This window comes from Somniosus microcephalus, chromosome 18 (assembly GCF_052327205.1).
Source record: "Somniosus microcephalus isolate GS21.2 chromosome 18, FLI_Smic_1.0, whole genome shotgun sequence".
NCBI classification, from domain to species: Eukaryota; Metazoa; Chordata; class Chondrichthyes; order Squaliformes; family Somniosidae; genus Somniosus; species Somniosus microcephalus.
Window position 1 is genome coordinate 85,573,003 of NC_141004.1, and position 25,994 is coordinate 85,598,996.

At 46.1% G+C, this 25,994-nt stretch overlaps 1 protein-coding gene across 1 annotated transcript in view; it reads right to left on the reverse strand.

Moving 5' to 3' along the window:
- The window catches only part of LOC147105426 (immunoglobulin superfamily member 10-like), a 349,216-nt gene that overhangs the window by 89,966 nt on the left and 233,256 nt on the right, over positions 1-25,994 (reverse strand). The window contains exon 7 of the mRNA XM_086011724.1: positions 23,501-23,581. Coding sequence (XP_085867850.1) covers positions 23,501-23,581 — 81 coding nt within the window. The remainder of the gene's footprint in view (positions 1-23,500; positions 23,582-25,994) is intronic.

Genomic DNA, 25,994 nt, shown 5'->3' on the forward strand with positions numbered 1-25,994 from the left:
AACACCAGATCAGGAAACTAACCACAATACCAGATCAGGGAAAATCCACAACACCAGATCAGGAAACTAACCACAGAGCCAGATCAGGAAACAATCCCCAACACCAGATCAGGAAACAATCCCCAACACCTGATCAGGAAACAATGCCCAACACCAGATCAGGAAACAATCCCCAAAACCAGATCAGGAAACAATCCCCAACAGCAGATCAGGAGACTACCCTCAACACCAGATCAGGCAACTAACGCCAACACCTGATCAGGAAACAACAGCCAACACCAGATCAGGAAACAATCAACAACACAAGATCAGGAAACTAACCGCAGAACCAGATCAGGAAACTAACCCCAACACCAGATCAGGAAACAATCCCCTACACAACATCAGGAAACTAACCTCAACACCAGATCAGGAAACAATCCCCAACACCAGACCAGGAAACAATCCCCAACACCAGATCAGGGAACAATCCCCAACAGCGGATCAGGAAAGAATCCCCACAACCACATGAGGAAACAATACCTTACACCAGATCAGGAAACAATCCCCAACACCAGATCAGGAAACAATCCCCAACACCAGATCAGGAAACAATCCCCAACACCAGATCAGTAAACTAACCACTACACCAGATGAGGGAAGAATCAACAACAGCAGATCAGGAAACTAACCACAGAATCAGATCAGGAAAAATTCCTCAGCACCAGATCAGGAAACAATCTCCGGAACCAGATCAGGAAACTAACCCCAACACCAGATCAGGAAGCAATCCCTAACACCAGATCAGGAAACAATCTCCAAAACCACATCAGGAAACTACCCTCAACACCAGATCAGGAAACTAACATGATCAACAGGTCAGGAAACAAATGCCAACACCTGATCAGGAAACAACACTCAACACCAGATCAGGAAACTAACCGCAGAAACAGATCAGGAAACTAACCCCAACATCCGACCAGGAAACTAACCCAAACACCAGATCAGGAAACTAATGCCAACACCTGATCAGGAAACAACACTCAACACCAGATCAGTAAACAATCCCCAACACCAGATCAGGGAACATTCTCCAACAGCGGATCAGGAAAGAATCCCCACAACCTGATGAGAAAACAATACCTTACACCAGATCAGGAAACAATCCCCAACACCAGATCAGGAAACAATCCCCAACACCAGATCAGGGAACAGTCCCCAACAGCGAATCAGGAAAGAATCCGCACAACCAGATGAGGAAACAATCCCTTACACCAGATCAGGAAATTAAACCCAACACCAGATCAGGAAACAATCCCCAACACCAGATCAGGAAACAATCCCCAACACCAGATCAGGAAACTACCCTCAACACCAGATCAGGAAACTAACATGATCAACAGATCAGGAAACTAATTCCAACACCAGATCAGGAAACAATCCTCAACACCAGCTCAGGAAACAATCCCCAACATCAGATCAGGAAATAATCCCCAACACCAGATCAGGAAACAATCCCCAACACCAGATCAGGAAACTAACCACAACACCAGAGGAGGGAAAAATCAACAACAGCAGATCAGGAAACTAACCACAGAACCAGATCAGGAAAATTTCCTCAACACCAGATCAGGAAACAATCTCCGAAACCAGATCAGGAAACTCAACCCAACACCAGATCAGGAAACAATCCCCAACACCAGATCAGGAAACAATCTCCAACACCAGATCAGGAAACTACCCTCAACACCAGATCAGGAAACTAACATGATCAACAGATCAGGAAACTAATGCCAACACCTGATCAGGAAACAACACTCAACACCAGATCAGGAAACAATCCCCAACACCAGATCAGGAAACTAATGCCAGCACCTGATCGGGAAAATAACCCCGACACCTGGTCAGGAAACAATTCCCAACACCAGGTCAGGAAACAATCCCCAACACCAGATCAGGAAACTATGCCCAACACCAGATCAAGAAACTATGCAAAACACCGGATCAGGAAACAATCCCTAACCCCGGATCAGGATACAATCCACAACACCGGATCAGGAAACAATCCCCTACACCAGATCAGGAAACTAAACCCAACACCAGATCAGGAAAAAATCCCCAACACCAGATCAGGAAACTAACCCCAACAACAGATCAGGGAACAATCCCCAGCACCAGATCAGGAACCATCCCCAACACCAGATCAGGAAAGTAACCCCAACTCCTGATAAGGAAACTAAACCCAACACCAGATCAAGAAACTAAATCCAGCACCAGATCAGGAAACTGACCCCAACACCAGATCAGGAAACTAACCACAACACCAGATCAGGGAAAATCGACAACACCAGATCAGGAAACTAACCACAGAACCAGATCAGGAAACAATCCGCAACACCAGCTCAGGAAACAATCCGCAACACCAGATCAGGAAACAATCCCCAACATCAGATCAGGAAACTAACCGCAGAACCAGATCAGGAAACTAACCCCAACAACAGATCAGGAAACAATCCTCAACACCAGATCAGGAAACAATCCCCAACACCAGATCAGGGAACAATCCCCGACACCAGATCAGGAAACAATACCCAACACCAGATCAGGAAACTAAACCCAACACCAGACCAGGAAACAACCCCTAACACCAGATCAGGATACAATCCACAACACCAGATCAGGAAACAATTCCCAACACCAGATCATGAAACTATCCAGAGCACCTGATCAGGAAACTTGCCCCAACACCAGATCAGGTAACTAACTCCAACATCAGATCAGGAAACAATCCCCAGCACCAGATCAGGAAAATAACCCCAACACCAGATCAGGAAACAATCCTCAACACCAGATCAGGAAACAATCCCCAACACCAGCTCAGGAAACAATCCTCAACATCAGATCAGGAAATAATCCCCAACACCAGATCAGGAAACAATCCCCAACACCAGATCAGGAAACAATCCCCAACACCAGACCAGGAAACAATCCCCAACACCAGATCAGGGAACAATCCCCAACAGGGGATCAGGAAAGAATCCCCACAACCACATGAGGAAACAATACCTTACACCAGATCAGGAAACAATCCCCAACACCTGATCAGGAAACAATCCCCAACACCAGCTCAGGGAACAAGCCCCAACAGCAGATCAGGAAAGAATCCCCACAACCAGATGAGGAAACAGTCCCTTACACCAGATCAGGAAACTAAACCCAACACCAGCTCATAAAACAATCCCCAACATCAGATCAGGAAAAAATCCCCAACACCAGATCAGGAAACAATCCCCAACACCAGATCAGTAAACTAACCACAACACCAGATGAGGGAAGAATCAACAACAGCAGATCAGGAAACTAACAACAGAACCAGATCAGGAAAAATTCCTCAACACCAGATCAGGAAACAATCTCCGAAACCAGATCAGGAAACTAACTCCAACACGAGATCAGGAAACAATCCCCAACACCAGATCAGGAAACAATCTCCAAAACCACATCAGGAAACTACCCTCAACACCAGATCAGGAAACTAACCGCAGAACCAGATCAGGAAACTAACTCCAACATCAGACCAGGAAACTAACCCAAACACCAGATCAGGAAACTAATGCCAACACCTGATCAGGAAACAACACTCAACACTAGATCAGTAAACAACCCCCAACACCAGATCAGGGAACAATCCCCAACAGCGGATCAGGAAAGAATCCCCACAACCAGATGAGAAAACAATACCTTACACAAGATCAGGAAACAATCCCCAACACCAGATCAGGAAACAATCCCCAACACCAGATCAGGGAACAGTCCCCAACAGCGGATCAGGAAAGAATCCCCACAACCAGATGAGGAAACAATCCCTTACACCATATCAGGAAATTAAACCCAACACCAGATCAGGAAACAATCCCCAACACCAGATCAGGAAACAATCCCCAACGCCAGATCAGGTAACTACCCTCAACACCAGATCAGGAAACTAACATGATCAACAGATCAGGAAACTAATGCCAACACCAGATCAGGAAACAATCCTCAACACCAGATCAGGAAACAATCCCCAACACCAGCTCAGGAAACAATCCCCAACATCAGATCAGGAAATAATCCCCAACACCAGATCAGGAAACAATCCCCAACACCAGATCAGGAAACTAACCACAACACCAGAGGAGGGAAAAATCAACAACAGCAAATCAGGAAACTAACCACAGAACCAGATCAGGAAAATTTCCTCAACACCAGATCAGGAAACAATCTCCGAAACCAGATCAGGAAACTAACCCCAACACCAGATCAGGAAACAATCCCCAACACCAGATCAGGAAACAATCTCCAACACCAGATCAGGAAACTACCCTCAACACCAGATCAGGAGACTAACATGATCAACAGATCAGGAAACTAATGCCAACACCTGATCAGGAAACAACACTCAACACCAGATCAGGAAACAATCCCCAACACCAGATCAGGAAACTAATGCCAGCACCTGATCGGGAAAATAACCCCGACACCTGGTCAGGAAACAATCCCCAACACCAGGTCAGGAAACAATCCCCAACACCAGATCAGGAAACTATGCCCAACACCTGATCAAGAAACTATCCAAAACACCGGATCAGGAAACAATCCCCAACCCCGGATCAGGATACAATCCCCAACACCGGATCAGGAAACAATCCCCTGCACCAGATCAGGAAACTAAACCCATCACCAGATCAGGAAACAATCCCCTACACCAGATCAGGAAACTAAACCCAACACCAGATCAGGAAAAAATCCCCAACACCAGATCAGGAAACTAACCCCAACAACAGATCAGGGAATAATTCCCAGCACCAGATCAGGAACCATCCCCAACACCAGATCAGGAAACTAACCTCAACTCCTGATCAGGAAACTAAACCCAACAGCAGATCAATAAACTAAATCCAGCACCAGATCAGGAAACTGACCCCAACACCAGATCAGGAAACTAACCACAACACCAGATCAGCGAAATCGACAACACCAGATCAGGAAACTAACCACAGAACCAGATCAGGAAACAATCCGCAACACCAGCTCAGGAAACAATCCGCAACACCAGACCAGGAAACAATCCCCAACACCAGATCAGGAAACTAACCGCAGAACCAAATCAGGAAACTAACCCAAACAACAGATCAGGAAACAATCCTCAACACCAGATCAGGAAACAATCCCCAACACCAGATCAGGGAACAATCCCCGACACCAGATCAGGAAACAATACCCAACACCAGATCAGGAAACTAAACCCAACACCAGACCAGGAAACAACCCCTAACACCAGATCAGGAAACAATCCACAACACCAGATCAGGAAACAATCCCCAACAACAGATCATGAAACTATCCCGAGCACCTGATCAGGAAACTTGCCCCAACACCAGATCAGGTAACTACCTCCAACATCAGATCAGGAAACTAACCACAACACCAGATCAGGGAAAATCGACAACACCAGATCAGGAAACTAACCACAGAACCAGATCAGGAAACAATCCGCAACACCAGCTCAGGAAACAATCCGCAACACCAGATCAGGAAACAATCCCCAACATCAGATCAGGAAACTAACCGCAGAACCAGATCAGGAAACTAACCCCAACAACAGATCAGGAAACAATCCTCAACACCAGATCAGGAAACAATCCCCAACACCAGATCAGGGAACAATCCCCGACACCAGATCAGGAAACAATACCCAACACCAGATCAGGAAACTAAACCCAACACCAGACCAGGAAACAACCCCTAACACCAGATCAGGATACAATCCACAACACCAGATCAGGAAACAATTCCCAACACCAGATCATGAAACTATCCAGAGCACCTGATCAGGAAACTTGCCCCAACACCAGATCAGGTAACTAACTCCAACATCAGATCAGGAAACAATCCCCAGCACCAGATCAGGAAAATAACCCCAACACCAGATCAGGAAACAATCCTCAACACCAGATCAGGAAACAATCCCCAACACCAGCTCAGGAAACAATCCTCAACATCAGATCAGGAAATAATCCCCAACACCAGATCAGGAAACAATCCCCAACACCAGATCAGGAAACAATCCCCAACACCAGACCAGGAAACAATCCCCAACACCAGATCAGGGAACAATCCCCAACAGGGGATCAGGAAAGAATCCCCACAACCACATGAGGAAACAATACCTTACACCAGATCAGGAAACAATCCCCAACACCTGATCAGGAAACAATCCCCAACACCAGCTCAGGGAACAAGCCCCAACAGCAGATCAGGAAAGAATCCCCACAACCAGATGAGGAAACAGTCCCTTACACCAGATCAGGAAACTAAACCCAACACCAGCTCATAAAACAATCCCCAACATCAGATCAGGAAAAAATCCCCAACACCAGATCAGGAAACAATCCCCAACACCAGATCAGTAAACTAACCACAACACCAGATGAGGGAAGAATCAACAACAGCAGATCAGGAAACTAACAACAGAACCAGATCAGGAAAAATTCCTCAACACCAGATCAGGAAACAATCTCCGAAACCAGATCAGGAAACTAACTCCAACACGAGATCAGGAAACAATCCCCAACACCAGATCAGGAAACAATCTCCAAAACCACATCAGGAAACTACCCTCAACACCAGATCAGGAAACTAACCGCAGAACCAGATCAGGAAACTAACTCCAACATCAGACCAGGAAACTAACCCAAACACCAGATCAGGAAACTAATGCCAACACCTGATCAGGAAACAACACTCAACACTAGATCAGTAAACAACCCCCAACACCAGATCAGGGAACAATCCCCAACAGCGGATCAGGAAAGAATCCCCACAACCAGATGAGAAAACAATACCTTACACAAGATCAGGAAACAATCCCCAACACCAGATCAGGAAACAATCCCCAACACCAGATCAGGGAACAGTCCCCAACAGCGGATCAGGAAAGAATCCCCACAACCAGATGAGGAAACAATCCCTTACACCATATCAGGAAATTAAACCCAACACCAGATCAGGAAACAATCCCCAACACCAGATCAGGAAACAATCCCCAACGCCAGATCAGGTAACTACCCTCAACACCAGATCAGGAAACTAACATGATCAACAGATCAGGAAACTAATGCCAACACCAGATCAGGAAACAATCCTCAACACCAGATCAGGAAACAATCCCCAACACCAGCTCAGGAAACAATCCCCAACATCAGATCAGGAAATAATCCCCAACACCAGATCAGGAAACAATCCCCAACACCAGATCAGGAAACTAACCACAACACCAGAGGAGGGAAAAATCAACAACAGCAAATCAGGAAACTAACCACAGAACCAGATCAGGAAAATTTCCTCAACACCAGATCAGGAAACAATCTCCGAAACCAGATCAGGAAACTAACCCCAACACCAGATCAGGAAACAATCCCCAACACCAGATCAGGAAACAATCTCCAACACCAGATCAGGAAACTACCCTCAACACCAGATCAGGAGACTAACATGATCAACAGATCAGGAAACTAATGCCAACACCTGATCAGGAAACAACACTCAACACCAGATCAGGAAACAATCCCCAACACCAGATCAGGAAACTAATGCCAGCACCTGATCGGGAAAATAACCCCGACACCTGGTCAGGAAACAATCCCCAACACCAGGTCAGGAAACAATCCCCAACACCAGATCAGGAAACTATGCCCAACACCTGATCAAGAAACTATCCAAAACACCGGATCAGGAAACAATCCCCAACCCCGGATCAGGATACAATCCCCAACACCGGATCAGGAAACAATCCCCTGCACCAGATCAGGAAACTAAACCCATCACCAGATCAGGAAACAATCCCCTACACCAGATCAGGAAACTAAACCCAACACCAGATCAGGAAAAAATCCCCAACACCAGATCAGGAAACTAACCCCAACAACAGATCAGGGAATAATTCCCAGCACCAGATCAGGAACCATCCCCAACACCAGATCAGGAAACTAACCTCAACTCCTGATCAGGAAACTAAACCCAACAGCAGATCAATAAACTAAATCCAGCACCAGATCAGGAAACTGACCCCAACACCAGATCAGGAAACTAACCACAACACCAGATCAGCGAAATCGACAACACCAGATCAGGAAACTAACCACAGAACCAGATCAGGAAACAATCCGCAACACCAGCTCAGGAAACAATCCGCAACACCAGACCAGGAAACAATCCCCAACACCAGATCAGGAAACTAACCGCAGAACCAAATCAGGAAACTAACCCAAACAACAGATCAGGAAACAATCCTCAACACCAGATCAGGAAACAATCCCCAACACCAGATCAGGGAACAATCCCCGACACCAGATCAGGAAACAATACCCAACACCAGATCAGGAAACTAAACCCAACACCAGACCAGGAAACAACCCCTAACACCAGATCAGGAAACAATCCACAACACCAGATCAGGAAACAATCCCCAACAACAGATCATGAAACTATCCCGAGCACCTGATCAGGAAACTTGCCCCAACACCAGATCAGGTAACTACCTCCAACATCAGATCAGGAAACAATCCCCAGCACCAGATCAGGAAAATAACCCCAACACCAGATAAGGAAACAATCCTCAACACCAGATCAGGAAACAATCCCCAACACCAGCTCAGGAAACAATCCCCAACATCAGATCAGGAAATAATCCCCAACACCAGATCAGGAAACAATCCCCAACACCAGATCAGGAAACTAACCGCAACACCAGATGAGGGAAAATTCCTCAACACCAGATCAGGAAACAATCTCCGACACCAGATCAGGAAACTAACCCCAAACCCAGATCAGGAAACAATCCCCAACACCAGATCAGGAAACAATCCCCAACACCAGATCAGGAAACTACCCTCAATACCAGATCAGGAAACTAACATGATCAACAGATGAGGAAACTAATGCCAACACCTGATCAGGAAACAACACTCAACACCAGATCAGCAAACAATCCCCAACACCAGATCGGGAAACTAACCGCAGAACCAGATCAGGAAACTAACCTCAACATCAGATCAGGAAACTAACCACAACACCAGATCAGGGAAAATCGACAACACCAGATCAGGAAACTAACCACAGAACCAGATCAGGAAACAATCCGCAACACCAGCTCAGGAAACAATCCACAACACCAGATCAGGAAACAATCCCCAACATCAGATCAGGAAACTAACCGCAGAACCAGATCAGGAAACTAACCCCAACAACAGATCAGGAAACAATCCTCAACACCAGATCAGGAAACAATCCCCAACACCAGATCAGGGAACAATCCCCGACACCAGATCAGGAAACAATACCCAACACCAGATCAGGAAACTAAACCCAACACCAGACCAGGAAACAACCCCTAACACCAGATCAGGATACAATCCACAACACCAGATCAGGAAACAATTCCCAACACCAGATCATGAAACTATCCAGAGCACCTGATCAGGAAACTTGCCCCAACACCAGATCAGGTAACTAACTCCAACATCAGATCAGGAAACAATCCCCAGCACCAGATCAGGAAAATAACCCCAACACCAGATCAGGAAACAATCCTCAAAACCAGATCAGGAAACAATCCCCAACACCAACTCAGGAAACAATCCTCAACATCAGATCAGGAAATAATCCCCAACACCAGATCAGGAAACAATCCCCAACACCAGATCAGGAAACAATCCCCAACACCAGACCAGGAAACAATCCCCAACACTAGATCAGGGAACAATCCCCAACAGCGGATCAGGAAAGAATCCCCAACACCAGACCAGGAAACAATCCCCAACACCAGATCAGGGAACAATCCCCAACAGCAGATCAGGAAAGAATCCCCACAACCAGATGAGGAAACAGTCCCTTACACCAGATCAGGAAACTAAACCCAACACCAGCTCATAAAACAATCCCCAACATCAGATCAGGAAAAAATCCCCAACACCAGATCAGGAAACAATCCCCAACACCAGATCAGTAAACTAACCACAACACCAGATGAGGGAAGAATCAACAACAGCAGATCAGGAAACTAACAACAGAACCAGATCAGGAAAAATTCCTCAACACCAGATCAGGAAACAATCTCCGAAACCAGATCAGGAAACTAACCCCAACACGAGATCAGGAAACAATCCCCAACACCAGATCAGGAAACAATCTCCAAAACCACATCAGGAAACTACCCTCAACACCAGATCAGGAAACTAACCGCAGAACCAGATCAGGAAACTAACTCCAACATCAGACCAGGAAACTAACCCAAACACCAGATCAGGAAACTAATGCCAACACCTGATCAGGAAACAACACTCAACACTAGATCAGTAAACAATCCCCAACACCAGATCAGGGAACAATCCCCAACAGCGGATCAGGAAAGAATCCCCACAACCAGATGAGAAAACAATACCTTACACAAGATCAGGAAACAATCCCCAACACCAGATCAGGAAACAATCCCCAACACCAGATCAGGGAACAGTCCCCAACAGCGGATCAGGAAAGAATCCCTACAACCAGATGAGGAAACAATCCCTTACACCAGATCAGGAAATTAAACCCAACACCAGATCAGGAAACAATCCCCAACACCAGATCAGGAAACAATCCCCAACGCCAGATCAGGTAACTACCCTCAACACCAGATCAGGAAACTAACATGATCAACAGATCAGGAAACTAATGCCAACACCAGATCAGGAAACAATCCTCAACACCAGATCAGGAAACAATCCCCAACACCAGCTCAGGAAACAATCCCCAACATCAGATCAGGAAATAATCCCCAACACCAGATCAGGAAACAATCCCCAACACCAGATCAGGTAACTACCTCCAACATCAGATCAGGAAACTAACCACAACACCAGATCAGGGAAAATCGACAACACCAGATCAGGAAACTAACCACAGAACCAGATCAGGAAACAATCCGCAACACCAGCTCAGGAAACAATCCGCAACACCAGATCAGGAAACAATCCCCAACATCAGATCAGGAAACTAACCGCAGAACCAGATCAGGAAACTAACCCCAACAACAGATCAGGAAACAATCCTCAACACCAGATCAGGAAACAATCCCCAACACCAGATCAGGGAACAATCCCCGACACCAGATCAGGAAACAATACCCAACACCAGATCAGGAAACTAAACCCAACACCAGACCAGGAAACAACCCCTAACACCAGATCAGGATACAATCCACAACACCAGATCAGGAAACAATTCCCAACACCAGATCATGAAACTATCCAGAGCACCTGATCAGGAAACTTGCCCCAACACCAGATCAGGTAACTAACTCCAACATCAGATCAGGAAACAATCCCCAGCACCAGATCAGGAAAATAACCCCAACACCAGATCAGGAAACAATCCTCAACACCAGATCAGGAAACAATCCCCAACACCAGCTCAGGAAACAATCCTCAACATCAGATCAGGAAATAATCCCCAACACCAGATCAGGAAACAATCCCCAACACCAGATCAGGAAACAATCCCCAACACCAGACCAGGAAACAATCCCCAACACCAGATCAGGGAACAATCCCCAACAGGGGATCAGGAAAGAATCCCCACAACCACATGAGGAAACAATACCTTACACCAGATCAGGAAACAATCCCCAACACCTGATCAGGAAACAATCCCCAACACCAGCTCAGGGAACAAGCCCCAACAGCAGATCAGGAAAGAATCCCCACAACCAGATGAGGAAACAGTCCCTTACACCAGATCAGGAAACTAAACCCAACACCAGCTCATAAAACAATCCCCAACATCAGATCAGGAAAAAATCCCCAACACCAGATCAGGAAACAATCCCCAACACCAGATCAGTAAACTAACCACAACACCAGATGAGGGAAGAATCAACAACAGCAGATCAGGAAACTAACAACAGAACCAGATCAGGAAAAATTCCTCAACACCAGATCAGGAAACAATCTCCGAAACCAGATCAGGAAACTAACTCCAACACGAGATCAGGAAACAATCCCCAACACCAGATCAGGAAACAATCTCCAAAACCACATCAGGAAACTACCCTCAACACCAGATCAGGAAACTAACCGCAGAACCAGATCAGGAAACTAACTCCAACATCAGACCAGGAAACTAACCCAAACACCAGATCAGGAAACTAATGCCAACACCTGATCAGGAAACAACACTCAACACTAGATCAGTAAACAACCCCCAACACCAGATCAGGGAACAATCCCCAACAGCGGATCAGGAAAGAATCCCCACAACCAGATGAGAAAACAATACCTTACACAAGATCAGGAAACAATCCCCAACACCAGATCAGGAAACAATCCCCAACACCAGATCAGGGAACAGTCCCCAACAGCGGATCAGGAAAGAATCCCCACAACCAGATGAGGAAACAATCCCTTACACCATATCAGGAAATTAAACCCAACACCAGATCAGGAAACAATCCCCAACACCAGATCAGGAAACAATCCCCAACGCCAGATCAGGTAACTACCCTCAACACCAGATCAGGAAACTAACATGATCAACAGATCAGGAAACTAATGCCAACACCAGATCAGGAAACAATCCTCAACACCAGATCAGGAAACAATCCCCAACACCAGCTCAGGAAACAATCCCCAACATCAGATCAGGAAATAATCCCCAACACCAGATCAGGAAACAATCCCCAACACCAGATCAGGAAACTAACCACAACACCAGAGGAGGGAAAAATCAACAACAGCAAATCAGGAAACTAACCACAGAACCAGATCAGGAAAATTTCCTCAACACCAGATCAGGAAACAATCTCCGAAACCAGATCAGGAAACTAACCCCAACACCAGATCAGGAAACAATCCCCAACACCAGATCAGGAAACAATCTCCAACACCAGATCAGGAAACTACCCTCAACACCAGATCAGGAGACTAACATGATCAACAGATCAGGAAACTAATGCCAACACCTGATCAGGAAACAACACTCAACACCAGATCAGGAAACAATCCCCAACACCAGATCAGGAAACTAATGCCAGCACCTGATCGGGAAAATAACCCCGACACCTGGTCAGGAAACAATCCCCAACACCAGGTCAGGAAACAATCCCCAACACCAGATCAGGAAACTATGCCCAACACCTGATCAAGAAACTATCCAAAACACCGGATCAGGAAACAATCCCCAACCCCGGATCAGGATACAATCCCCAACACCGGATCAGGAAACAATCCCCTGCACCAGATCAGGAAACTAAACCCATCACCAGATCAGGAAACAATCCCCTACACCAGATCAGGAAACTAAACCCAACACCAGATCAGGAAAAAATCCCCAACACCAGATCAGGAAACTAACCCCAACAACAGATCAGGGAATAATTCCCAGCACCAGATCAGGAACCATCCCCAACACCAGATCAGGAAACTAACCTCAACTCCTGATCAGGAAACTAAACCCAACAGCAGATCAATAAACTAAATCCAGCACCAGATCAGGAAACTGACCCCAACACCAGATCAGGAAACTAACCACAACACCAGATCAGCGAAATCGACAACACCAGATCAGGAAACTAACCACAGAACCAGATCAGGAAACAATCCGCAACACCAGCTCAGGAAACAATCCGCAACACCAGACCAGGAAACAATCCCCAACACCAGATCAGGAAACTAACCGCAGAACCAAATCAGGAAACTAACCCAAACAACAGATCAGGAAACAATCCTCAACACCAGATCAGGAAACAATCCCCAACACCAGATCAGGGAACAATCCCCGACACCAGATCAGGAAACAATACCCAACACCAGATCAGGAAACTAAACCCAACACCAGACCAGGAAACAACCCCTAACACCAGATCAGGAAACAATCCACAACACCAGATCAGGAAACAATCCCCAACAACAGATCATGAAACTATCCCGAGCACCTGATCAGGAAACTTGCCCCAACACCAGATCAGGTAACTACCTCCAACATCAGATCAGGAAACAATCCCCAGCACCAGATCAGGAAAATAACCCCAACACCAGATAAGGAAACAATCCTCAACACCAGATCAGGAAACAATCCCCAACACCAGCTCAGGAAACAATCCCCAACATCAGATCAGGAAATAATCCCCAACACCAGATCAGGAAACAATCCCCAACACCAGATCAGGAAACTAACCGCAACACCAGATGAGGGAAAATTCCTCAACACCAGATCAGGAAACAATCTCCGACACCAGATCAGGAAACTAACCCCAAACCCAGATCAGGAAACAATCCCCAACACCAGATCAGGAAACAATCCCCAACACCAGATCAGGAAACTACCCTCAATACCAGATCAGGAAACTAACATGATCAACAGATGAGGAAACTAATGCCAACACCTGATCAGGAAACAACACTCAACACCAGATCAGCAAACAATCCCCAACACCAGATCGGGAAACTAACCGCAGAACCAGATCAGGAAACTAACCTCAACATCAGATCAGGAAACTAACCACAACACCAGATCAGGGAAAATCGACAACACCAGATCAGGAAACTAACCACAGAACCAGATCAGGAAACAATCCGCAACACCAGCTCAGGAAACAATCCACAACACCAGATCAGGAAACAATCCCCAACATCAGATCAGGAAACTAACCGCAGAACCAGATCAGGAAACTAACCCCAACAACAGATCAGGAAACAATCCTCAACACCAGATCAGGAAACAATCCCCAACACCAGATCAGGGAACAATCCCCGACACCAGATCAGGAAACAATACCCAACACCAGATCAGGAAACTAAACCCAACACCAGACCAGGAAACAACCCCTAACACCAGATCAGGATACAATCCACAACACCAGATCAGGAAACAATTCCCAACACCAGATCATGAAACTATCCAGAGCACCTGATCAGGAAACTTGCCCCAACACCAGATCAGGTAACTAACTCCAACATCAGATCAGGAAACAATCCCCAGCACCAGATCAGGAAAATAACCCCAACACCAGATCAGGAAACAATCCTCAAAACCAGATCAGGAAACAATCCCCAACACCAACTCAGGAAACAATCCTCAACATCAGATCAGGAAATAATCCCCAACACCAGATCAGGAAACAATCCCCAACACCAGATCAGGAAACAATCCCCAACACCAGACCAGGAAACAATCCCCAACACTAGATCAGGGAACAATCCCCAACAGCGGATCAGGAAAGAATCCCCAACACCAGACCAGGAAACAATCCCCAACACCAGATCAGGGAACAATCCCCAACAGCAGATCAGGAAAGAATCCCCACAACCAGATGAGGAAACAGTCCCTTACACCAGATCAGGAAACTAAACCCAACACCAGCTCATAAAACAATCCCCAACATCAGATCAGGAAAAAATCCCCAACACCAGATCAGGAAACAATCCCCAACACCAGATCAGTAAACTAACCACAACACCAGATGAGGGAAGAATCAACAACAGCAGATCAGGAAACTAACAACAGAACCAGATCAGGAAAAATTCCTCAACACCAGATCAGGAAACAATCTCCGAAACCAGATCAGGAAACTAACCCCAACACGAGATCAGGAAACAATCCCCAACACCAGATCAGGAAACAATCTCCAAAACCACATCAGGAAACTACCCTCAACACCAGATCAGGAAACTAACCGCAGAACCAGATCAGGAAACTAACTCCAACATCAGACCAGGAAACTAACCCAAACACCAGATCAGGAAACTAATGCCAACACCTGATCAGGAAACAACACTCAACACTAGATCAGTAAACAATCCCCAACACCAGATCAGGGAACAATCCCCAACAGCGGATCAGGAAAGAATCCCCACAACCAGATGAGAAAACAATACCTTACACAAGATCAGGAAACAATCCCCAACACCAGATCAGGAAACAATCCCCAACACCAGATCAGGGAACAGTCCCCAACAGCGGATCAGGAAAGAATCCCCACAACCAGATGAGGAAACAATCCCTTACACCAGATCAGGAAATTAAACCCAACACCAGATCAGGAAACAATCCCCAACACCAGATCAGGAAACAATCCCCAACGCCAGATCAGGTAACTACCCTCAACACCAGATCAGGAAACTAACATGATCAACAGATCAGGAAACTAATGCCAACACCAGATCAGGAAACAATCCTCAACACCAGATCAGGAAACAATCCCCAACACCAGCTCAGGAAACAATCCCCAACATCAGATCAGGAAATAATCCCCAACACCAGATCAGGAAACAATCCCCAACACCAGATCAGGAAACTAACCACAACACCAGAGGAGGGAAAAATCAACAACAGCAAATCAGGAAACTAACCACAGAACCAGATCAGGAAAATTTCCTCAACACCAGATCAGGAAACAATCTCCGAAACCAGATCAGGAAACTAACCCCAACACCAGATCAGGAAACAATCCCCAACACCAGATCAGGAAACAATCTCCAACACCAGATCAGGAAACTACCCTCAACACCAGATCAGGAGACTAACATGATCAACAGATCAGGAAACTAATGCCAACACCTGATCAGGAAACAACACTCAACACCAGATCAGGAAACAATCCCCAACACCAGATCAGGAAACTAATGCCAGCACCTGATCGGGAAAATAACCCCGACACCTGGTCAGGAAACAATCCCCAACACCAGGTCAGGAAACAATCCCCCACACCAGATCAGGAAACTATGCCCAACACCTGATCAAGAAACTATCCAAAACACCGGATCAGGAAACAATCCCCAACCCCGGATCAGGATACAATCCACAACACCGGATCAGGAAACAATCCCCTGCACCAGATCAGGAAACTAAACCCATCACCAGATCAGGAAACAATCCCCTACACCAGATCAGGAAACTAAACCCAACACCAGATCAGGAAAAAATCCCCAACACCAGATCAGGAAACTAACCCCAACAACAGATCAGGGAATAATTCCCAGCACCAGATCAGGAACCATCCCCAACACCAGATCAGGAAACTAACCTCAACTCCTGATCAGGAAACTAAACCCAACAGCAGATCAAGAAACTAAATCCAGCACCAGATCAGGAAACTGACCCCAACACCAGATCAGGAAACTAACCACAACACCAGATCAGCGAAATCGACAACACCAGATCAGGAAACTAACCACAGAACCAGATCAGGAAACAATCCGCAACACCAGCTCAGGAAACAATCCGCAACACCAGACCAGGAAACAATCCCCAACACCAGATCAGGAAACTAACCGCAGAACCAAATCAGGAAACTAACCCAAACAACAGATCAGGAAACAATCCTCAACACCAGATCAGGAAACAATCCCCAACACCAGATCAGGGAACAATCCCCGACACCAGATCAGGAAACAATACCCAACACCAGATCAGGAAACTAAACCCAACACCAGACCAGGAAACAACCCCTAACACCAGATCAGGAAACAATCCACAACACCAGATCAGGAAACAATCCCCAACACCAGATCATGAAACTATCCCGAGCACCTGATCAGGAAACTTGCCCCAACACCAGATCAGGTAACTACCTCCAACATCAGATCAGGAAACAATCCCCAGCACCAGATCAGGAAAATAACCCCAACACCAGATAAGGAAACAATCCTCAACACCAGATCAGGAAACAATCCCCAACACCAGCTCAGGAAACAATCCCCAACATCAGATCAGGAAATAATCCCCAACACCAGATCAGGAAACAATCCCCAACACCAGATCAGGAAACTAACCGCAACACCAGATGAGGGAAAATTCCTCAACACCAGATCAGGAAACAATCTCCGACACCAGATCAGGAAACTAACCCCAAACCCAGATCAGGAAACAATCCCCAACACCAGATCAGGAAACAATCCCCAACACCAGATCAGGAAACTACCCTCAACACCAGATCAGGAAACTAACATGATCAACAGATGAGGAAACTAATGCCAACACCTGATCAGGAAACAACACTCAACACCAGATCAGCAAACAATCCCCAACACCAGATCGGGAAACTAACCGCAGAACCAGATCAGGAAACTAACCTCAACATCAGATCAGGAAACTAACCACAACACCAGATCAGGGAAAATCGACAACACCAGATCAGGAAACTAACCACAGAACCAGATCAGGAAACAATCCGCAACACCAGCTCAGGAAACAATCCGCAACACCAGATCAGGAAACAATCCCCAACATCAGATCAGGAAACTAACCGCAGAACCAGATCAGGAAACTAACCCCAACAACAGATCAGGAAACAATCCTCAACACCAGATCAGGAAACAATCCCCAACACCAGATCAGGGAACAATCCCCGACACCAGATCAGGAAACAATACCCAACACCAGATCAGGAAACTAAACCCAACACCAGACCAGGAAACAACCCCTAACACCAGATCAGGATACAATCCACAACACCAGATCAGGAAACAATTCCCAACACCAGATCATGAAACTATCCAGAGCACCTGATCAGGAAACTTGCCCCAACACCAGATCAGGTAACTAACTCCAACATCAGATCAGGAAACAATCCCCAGCACCAGATCAGGAAAATAACCCCAATACCAGATCAGGAAACAATCCTCAAAACCAGATCAGGAAACAATCCCCAACACCAGCTCAGGAAACAATCCTCAACATCAGATCAGGAAATAATCCCCAACACCAGATCAGGAAACAATCCCCAACACCAGATCAGGAAACAATCCCCAACACCAGACCAGGAAACAATCCCCAACACCAGATCAGGGAACAATCCCCAACAGGGGATCAGGAAAGAATCCCCACAACCACATGAGGAAACAATACCTTACACCAGATCAGGAAACAATCCCCAACACCTGATCAGGAAACAATCCCCAACACCAGCTCAGGGAACAAGCCCCAACAGCAGATCAGGAAAGAATCCCCACAACCAGATGAGGAAACAGTCCCTTACACCAGATCAGGAAACTAAACCCAACACCAGCTCATAAAACAATCCCCAACATCAGATCAGGAAAAAATCCCCAACACCAGATCAGGAAACAATCCCCAACACCAGATCAGTAAACTAACCACAACACCAGATGAGGGAAGAATCAACAACAGCAGATCAGGAAACTAACAACAGAACCAGATCAGGAAAAATTCCTCAACACCAGATCAGGAAACAATCTCCGAAACCAGATCAGGAAACTAACCCCAACACGAGATCAGGAAACAATCCCCAACACCAGATCAGGAAACAATCTCCAAAACCACATCAGGAAACTACCCTCAACACCAGATCAGGAAACTAACCGCAGAACCAGATCAGGAAACTAACTCCAACACCAGATCAGGAAACTAATGCCAACACCTGATCAGGAAACAACACTCAACACTAGATCAGTAAACAATCCCCAACACCAGATCAGGGAACAATCCCCAACAGCGGATCAGGAAAGAATCCCCACAACCAGATGAGAAAACAATACCTTACACAAGATCAGGAAACAATCCCCAACACCAGATCAGGAAACAATCCCCAACACCAGATCAGGGAACAGTCCCCAACAGCGGATCAGGAAAGAATCCCCACAACCAGATGAGGAAACAATCCCTTACACCAGATCAGGAAATTAAACCCAACACCAGATCAGGAAACAATCCCCAACACCAGATCAGGAAACAATCCCCAACGCCAGATCAGGTAACTACCCTCAACACCAGATCAGGAAACTAACATGATCAACAGATCAGGAAACTAATGCCAACACCAGATCAGGAAACAATCCTCAACACCAGATCAGGAAACAATCCCCAACACCAGCTCAGGAAACAATCCCCAACATCAGATCAGGAAATAATCCCCAACACCAGATCAGGAAACAATCCCCAACACCAGATCAGGAAACTAACCACAACACCAGAGGAGGGAAAAATCAACAACAGCAAATCAGGAAACTAACCACAGAACCAGATCAGGAAAATTTCCTCAACACCAGATCAGGAAACAATCTCCGAAACCAGATCAGGAAACTAACCCCAACACCAGATCAGGAAACAATCCCCAACACCAGATCAGGAAACAATCTCCAACACCAGATCAGGAAACTACCCTCAACACCAGATCAGGAGACTAACATGATCAACAGATCAGGAAACTAATGCCAACACCTGATCAGGAAACAACACTCAACACCAGATCAGGAAACAATCCCCAACACAAGATCAGGAAACTAATGCCAGCACCTGATCGGGAAAATAACCCCGACACCTGGTCAGGAAACAATCCCCAACACCAGGTCAGGAAACAATCCCCAACACCAGATCAGGAAACAATCCCCAACCCCGGATCAGGATACAATCCCCAACACCAGATCAGGAAACAATCCCCTGCACCAGATCAGGAAACTAAACCCATCACCAGATCAGGAAACAATCCCCTACACCAGATCAGGAAACGAAACCCAACACCAGATCAGGAAAAAATCCCCAACACCAGATCAGGAAACTAACTCCAACAACAGATCAGGGAATAATTCCCAGCACCAGATCAGGAACCATCCCCAACACCAGATCAGGAAACTAACCTCAACTCCTGATCAGGAAACTAAACCCAACAGCAGATCAAGAAACTAAATCCAGCACCAGATCAGGAAACTGACCCCAACACCAGATCAGGAAACTAACCACAACACCAGATCAGCGAAATCGACAACACCAGATCAGGAAACTAACCACAGAACCAGATCAGGAAACAATCCGCAACACCAGCTCAGGAAACAATCCGCAACACCAGACCAGGAAACAATCCCCAACACCAGATCAGGAAACTAACCGCAGAACCAAATCAGGAAACTAACCCAAACAACAGATCAGGAAACAATCCTCAACACCAGATCAGGAAACAATCCCCAACACCAGATCAGGGAACAATCCCCGACACCAGATCAGGAAACAATACCCAACACCAGATCAGGAAACTAAACACAACACCAGACCAGGAAACAACCCCTAACACCAGATCAGGAAACAATCCACAACACCAGATCAGGAAACAATCCCCAACACCAGATCATGAAACTATCCCGAGCACCTGATCAGGAAACTTGCCCCAACACCAGATCAGGTAACTACCTCCAACATCAGATCAGGAAACAATCCCCAGCACCAGATCAGGAAAATAACCCCAACACCAGATAAGGAAACAATCCTCAACACCAGATCAGGAAACAATCCCCAACACCAGCTCAGGAAACAATCCCCAACATCAGATCAGGAAATAATCCCCAACACCAGATCAGGAAACAATCCCCAACACCAGATCAGGAAACTAACCGCAACACCAGATGAGGGAAAATTCCTCAACACCAGATCAGGAAACAATCTCCGACACCAGATCAGGAAACTAACCCCAAACCCAGATCAGGAAACAATCCCCAACACCAGATCAGGAAACAATCCCCAACACCAGATCAGGAAACTACCCTCAACACCAGATCAGGAAACTAACATGATCAACAGATGAGGAAACTAATGCCAACACCTGATCAGGAAACAAAACTCAACACCAGATCAGCAAACAATCCCCAACACCAGATCGGGAAACTAACCGCAGAACCAGATCAGGAAACTAACCTCAACATCAGACCAGGAAACTAACCCAAACACCAGATCAGGAAACTAATGCCTGCACCTGATCAAGAAACAATCCTCAACACCAGATCAGGAAACAATCCCCAACACCAGATCAGGGAACAATCCCCAACACCAGATCAGGAAACAATACCCAACACCAGATCAGGAAACTAAACCCAACACCAGACCAGGAAACAATCCCTAACACCAGATCAGGAAACAATCCACAACACCAGATCAGGAAACAATCCCCAACACCAGATCATGAAACTATCCCGACCACCTGATCAGGAAACTAGCCCCAACACCAGATCAGGTAACTAACTCCAACATCAGATCAGGAAACAATCCCCAGCACCAGATCAGGAAAATAACCCCAACACCAGATCAGGAAACAATCCTCAACACCAGATCAGGAAACAGTCACCAACACCAGCTCAGGAAACAATCCCCAACATCAGATCAGGAAATAATCCCCAACACCAGATCAGTAAACTATCCCCAACGCCAGATCAGAAAGCTAACCCCAACACCAGATCAGGAAACAATCCCCAACACCAGATCAGGAAACAATCCCCAACACCAGATCAGGAAACTAACCCCAACACCAGATCAGGAAACTAACCCCAACACCAGATCAGGAAACAATCCCCAACATCAGATCAGGAAACAATCCCCAACACCAGATCAGGAAATTAACACCAACACCAGATCAGGAAACTTACCCCAACACCAGATCTGGAAACAGTCTCCAACACCAGATCAGGAAACTAACCACAACACCAGATCAGGAAACCAACCCCAACCCCAGATCAGGAAACTAACCCCAACACCAGATCAGGAACCTTACCCCAACACCAGATCAGGAAACAATCCCCAACATCAGATCAGGAAACAATCCCCAACACCAGATCAGGAAATTAACACCAACACCAGATCAGGAAACTTACCCCAACACCAGATCAGGAAACTAACACCAACACCAGATCAGGAAACTAACCACAACACCAGATCAGGAAACCAACCCCAACCCCAGATCAGGAAACTAACCCCAACACCAGATCAGGAACCTTACCCCAACACCAGATCTGGAAAATGTCCCCAACACCAGATCAGGAAACTAACCACAACACCAGATCAGGAAACCAACCCCAACACCAGATCAGGAAACTAACCACAACACCAGATCAGGAAACTTACCCCAACAACAGATCAGGAAACAATCCCCAACACCAGATCAGGAAACTAACCCCAACACCAGATCAGGAAACTAACCCCAACACCAGATCAGGAAACTATCTACTCAATACAAACACAAGCATCATGGGTGTACAATATGGAGAGGTGACAACAACCACCTTTATCTTGATATGACGTGACCTTTTTGAAGTTAAAGCAATAATATGAGCTATCATGCAGTGGGTACAAGGCCGTGAAGAGGAATTTTGTCATGTGAATTGCCCTTCAGTTTGGGCTTTCTTTCACAATTTTGTCAATTACTGGAAAAGTCTGTCTTGTGCAACAAACTCCATCTACACTGCCCAGTAAGAGCAATAGTCTACACCCCTTTAGTGATTCAAGCAACCTTGGTCCCTTGTGCATAAATTTCAAAGAAGTTTATTCTCATACTGATAAGAGTGGAAACTTCATCTCTTTTCTGTGTGGGCACAGCGTCAGTCTCTTGAACAACACAACAGGGTAGGGATCTTTGCGGCTTGCTTTCTTGCACCAAGCCTTCAGGTGGAGAGACAGAAGATACTGATATCAGTGGTTCACTGCTTTCTACTCTAGAGATACTCACTATTTTGTTTTGATTTCAAAATTGGCAGAATAGCAATCATCAAAGCGACAGCTTCACATCCGAGGAATATTTTCCCTTTATCTGTCAGTCAATAAAATTAGGGAGAAGTAAGTCGCAATCAGGCTACATAAAAACTTGCACAGAAGCTGGAGTCTCTGCCTCCTGTCCTACACAGCTATTCTAATTTTTTTAAACATATCTATTCTATTGATCACTTTCTCTCGGATATAACTGCTTCACTTTATTCCTGTAAATAGTTTCAGATCTCTGAGCACATTGCCTGTATTTCTGAGGTGCTCTTTTCAGAAGAGATCATGACCTGGAAATCTGATCACGCCTGAAAGTGGGTGTGCAGTGGGAGGGGCCGCTAGTATTGACTTACACCTCCATGCAGTCCGTAAGGGGGACCCCGAGCTTCCGGTCGCCTGTCATTTAAATTCAATGCTCCATTCCCACTCAGACCTCACCGTCCTCGGCCTCTTGCATTGTTCCACAGAAGCTCAGCGTAAGCGCGAGGAACAGCACCTCATCTTCCGATTAGGCACTTTACAGCCCTCTGGACTCAATATCAAGTTCAACAATTTCAGATCATAACCTCGGCCCCTATCATATTTTTATATATTTTTGATCCACACTTTTGGTTTGTGCCTTTTCCTTTTTTTTTCTCTCCCACATGGCAGTTGTCTTTCATTCTGCCAGCGCATTTCACACTTCATCTAGAGCCATCCTTTGTCTCTTTACCTGTCCTATTACCATCTTGTCTCGCCTTGAATATCTCTTAATGTCTCTTCACCTCTCACAGAACTTCCCGTTTGTTCTTTCATCCCCTCCCCCATTTCCCAGCCCCCAAACTTGCTTTTCATCCGTTTCATTTCCTGCTTTTTTCTCAGTTCTGATGAAGGGTCATCGACCTGAAACATTGACTCTGTTTCTGTCTCCACAGATGTTGCCTGGCCTGCTGAGTTTTTCCAGCATTTCCTGCTGTTATGTCGGATTTCCAGCATCCGCAGTATTTTGCTATCGCCGCTAGTATTGACTTGGGCAGCACATAATATTCATGCTTCCTGCTGATTATAATCACACAGGTTATACAGCCGGCACTACCCATGCTACTTATTGGCTGTTTGCCTATTGGTGCGGGGGATGGAGGCAGATTGACTGCCCCGGCACCACTTAAAGCAGCCAGCAGCTATCAAAGGAGAAGTGTGTTCTGGCTGCAGAAATGGCTGAAGGAAGTGGTGAGCGGGCTGCAAGGTTTTCTGCAATGGAGACCCTGGTGCAGGCAGTGGAGAGGAGGAGGATCATCCTCTTCCCCCAAGGGGGAGGAAGACCTCCAGGCTTCCTTCATCACAGACATTGGGCGGAAACCGGTGGTCATGTCCATGCCTGGAGCACTGCACCCAGGACATGACTGCAAGGAATGTAATGATAAAGTGGAGTTGTTGAGGTATGAATGCTGCTCATACCCTCTGCTCACTTACAGCCTCATTAATGAAAACACTGACAGAATTCAGCAGACTGCCCTCCCCACTCCTACAATCAGTGCACCCCCTTCCCACCACACCCACCATGATTTCAACCCGTCTGCTCTCTCAGGTGGATGTAAAAAAGATCCCATGGCACTAATTTGGTGAAGAGCAGAGGAGTTCTCCTGGGGCCAGTATTTATCCCTCAATGAACATCACTAAAACATAATTGGCCCAGAAATTAATGTCTCCATGGGTGAGTACGCACGGGGAACTCACCCGTAGACCCAACGGAAGTGCCGGTTTCATGCATGCACTGCGCATGCGCGGGTAACCGGAACTTCCGTTCCCCTGAAAGAAGGGGTTGACAGGTGGAACGCATGCGCCGGAGAGGCAGTGCGTGCGCCTGGAACTTCCTTTGTTTTTTCCAGATTTCTCCGGGAGGCTAAGTCTCCAGGAGTTACACTTTTAAAAAGCAGGTGCAAGGCCTGCTTTTAAACAAGGTAAGTGGTGAATTAATTAAAATTAAAACATTTTTTCCACAGATTTATTATTTTTAAATACTTTAAGGAAAGGTAAGTTTATTTTTAGCCCCGTTAGAAAATTTAATTAATTTTTTCAAAAATTTAAATTATTGTTTACAATAGTTATTTTATGTAATTTATAGTTATTTAAAAAATGTGATTTTATAAAAAATGTATTTGAAGTTTCAGTGATGTTTTGGGGCTGATAGTATTTATAGTTTTGACAGCTCTTCCTGTCAATTTTATGAATGGGCATTTCCCTGCTCCGATTGCCTCTCCCTGGCCCACGTGATCCCAGGGGATGCTTCGAACTAACTGCGCCCCTGGGATACACAAGCACCACGCGCCGGCAGTTGGAGGAGGCCCAGGAGCAGAATCCCACGCGGGCCCACAGCTCAACAGCCAGCGCACTTGGTGGGTGAAGGTCGGAGGCTTGCACCCGCGGGAAGCCCCCGACCCCAATTTTTGGGCCAATATCTGGTCATCATTACACTGCAATTTGTG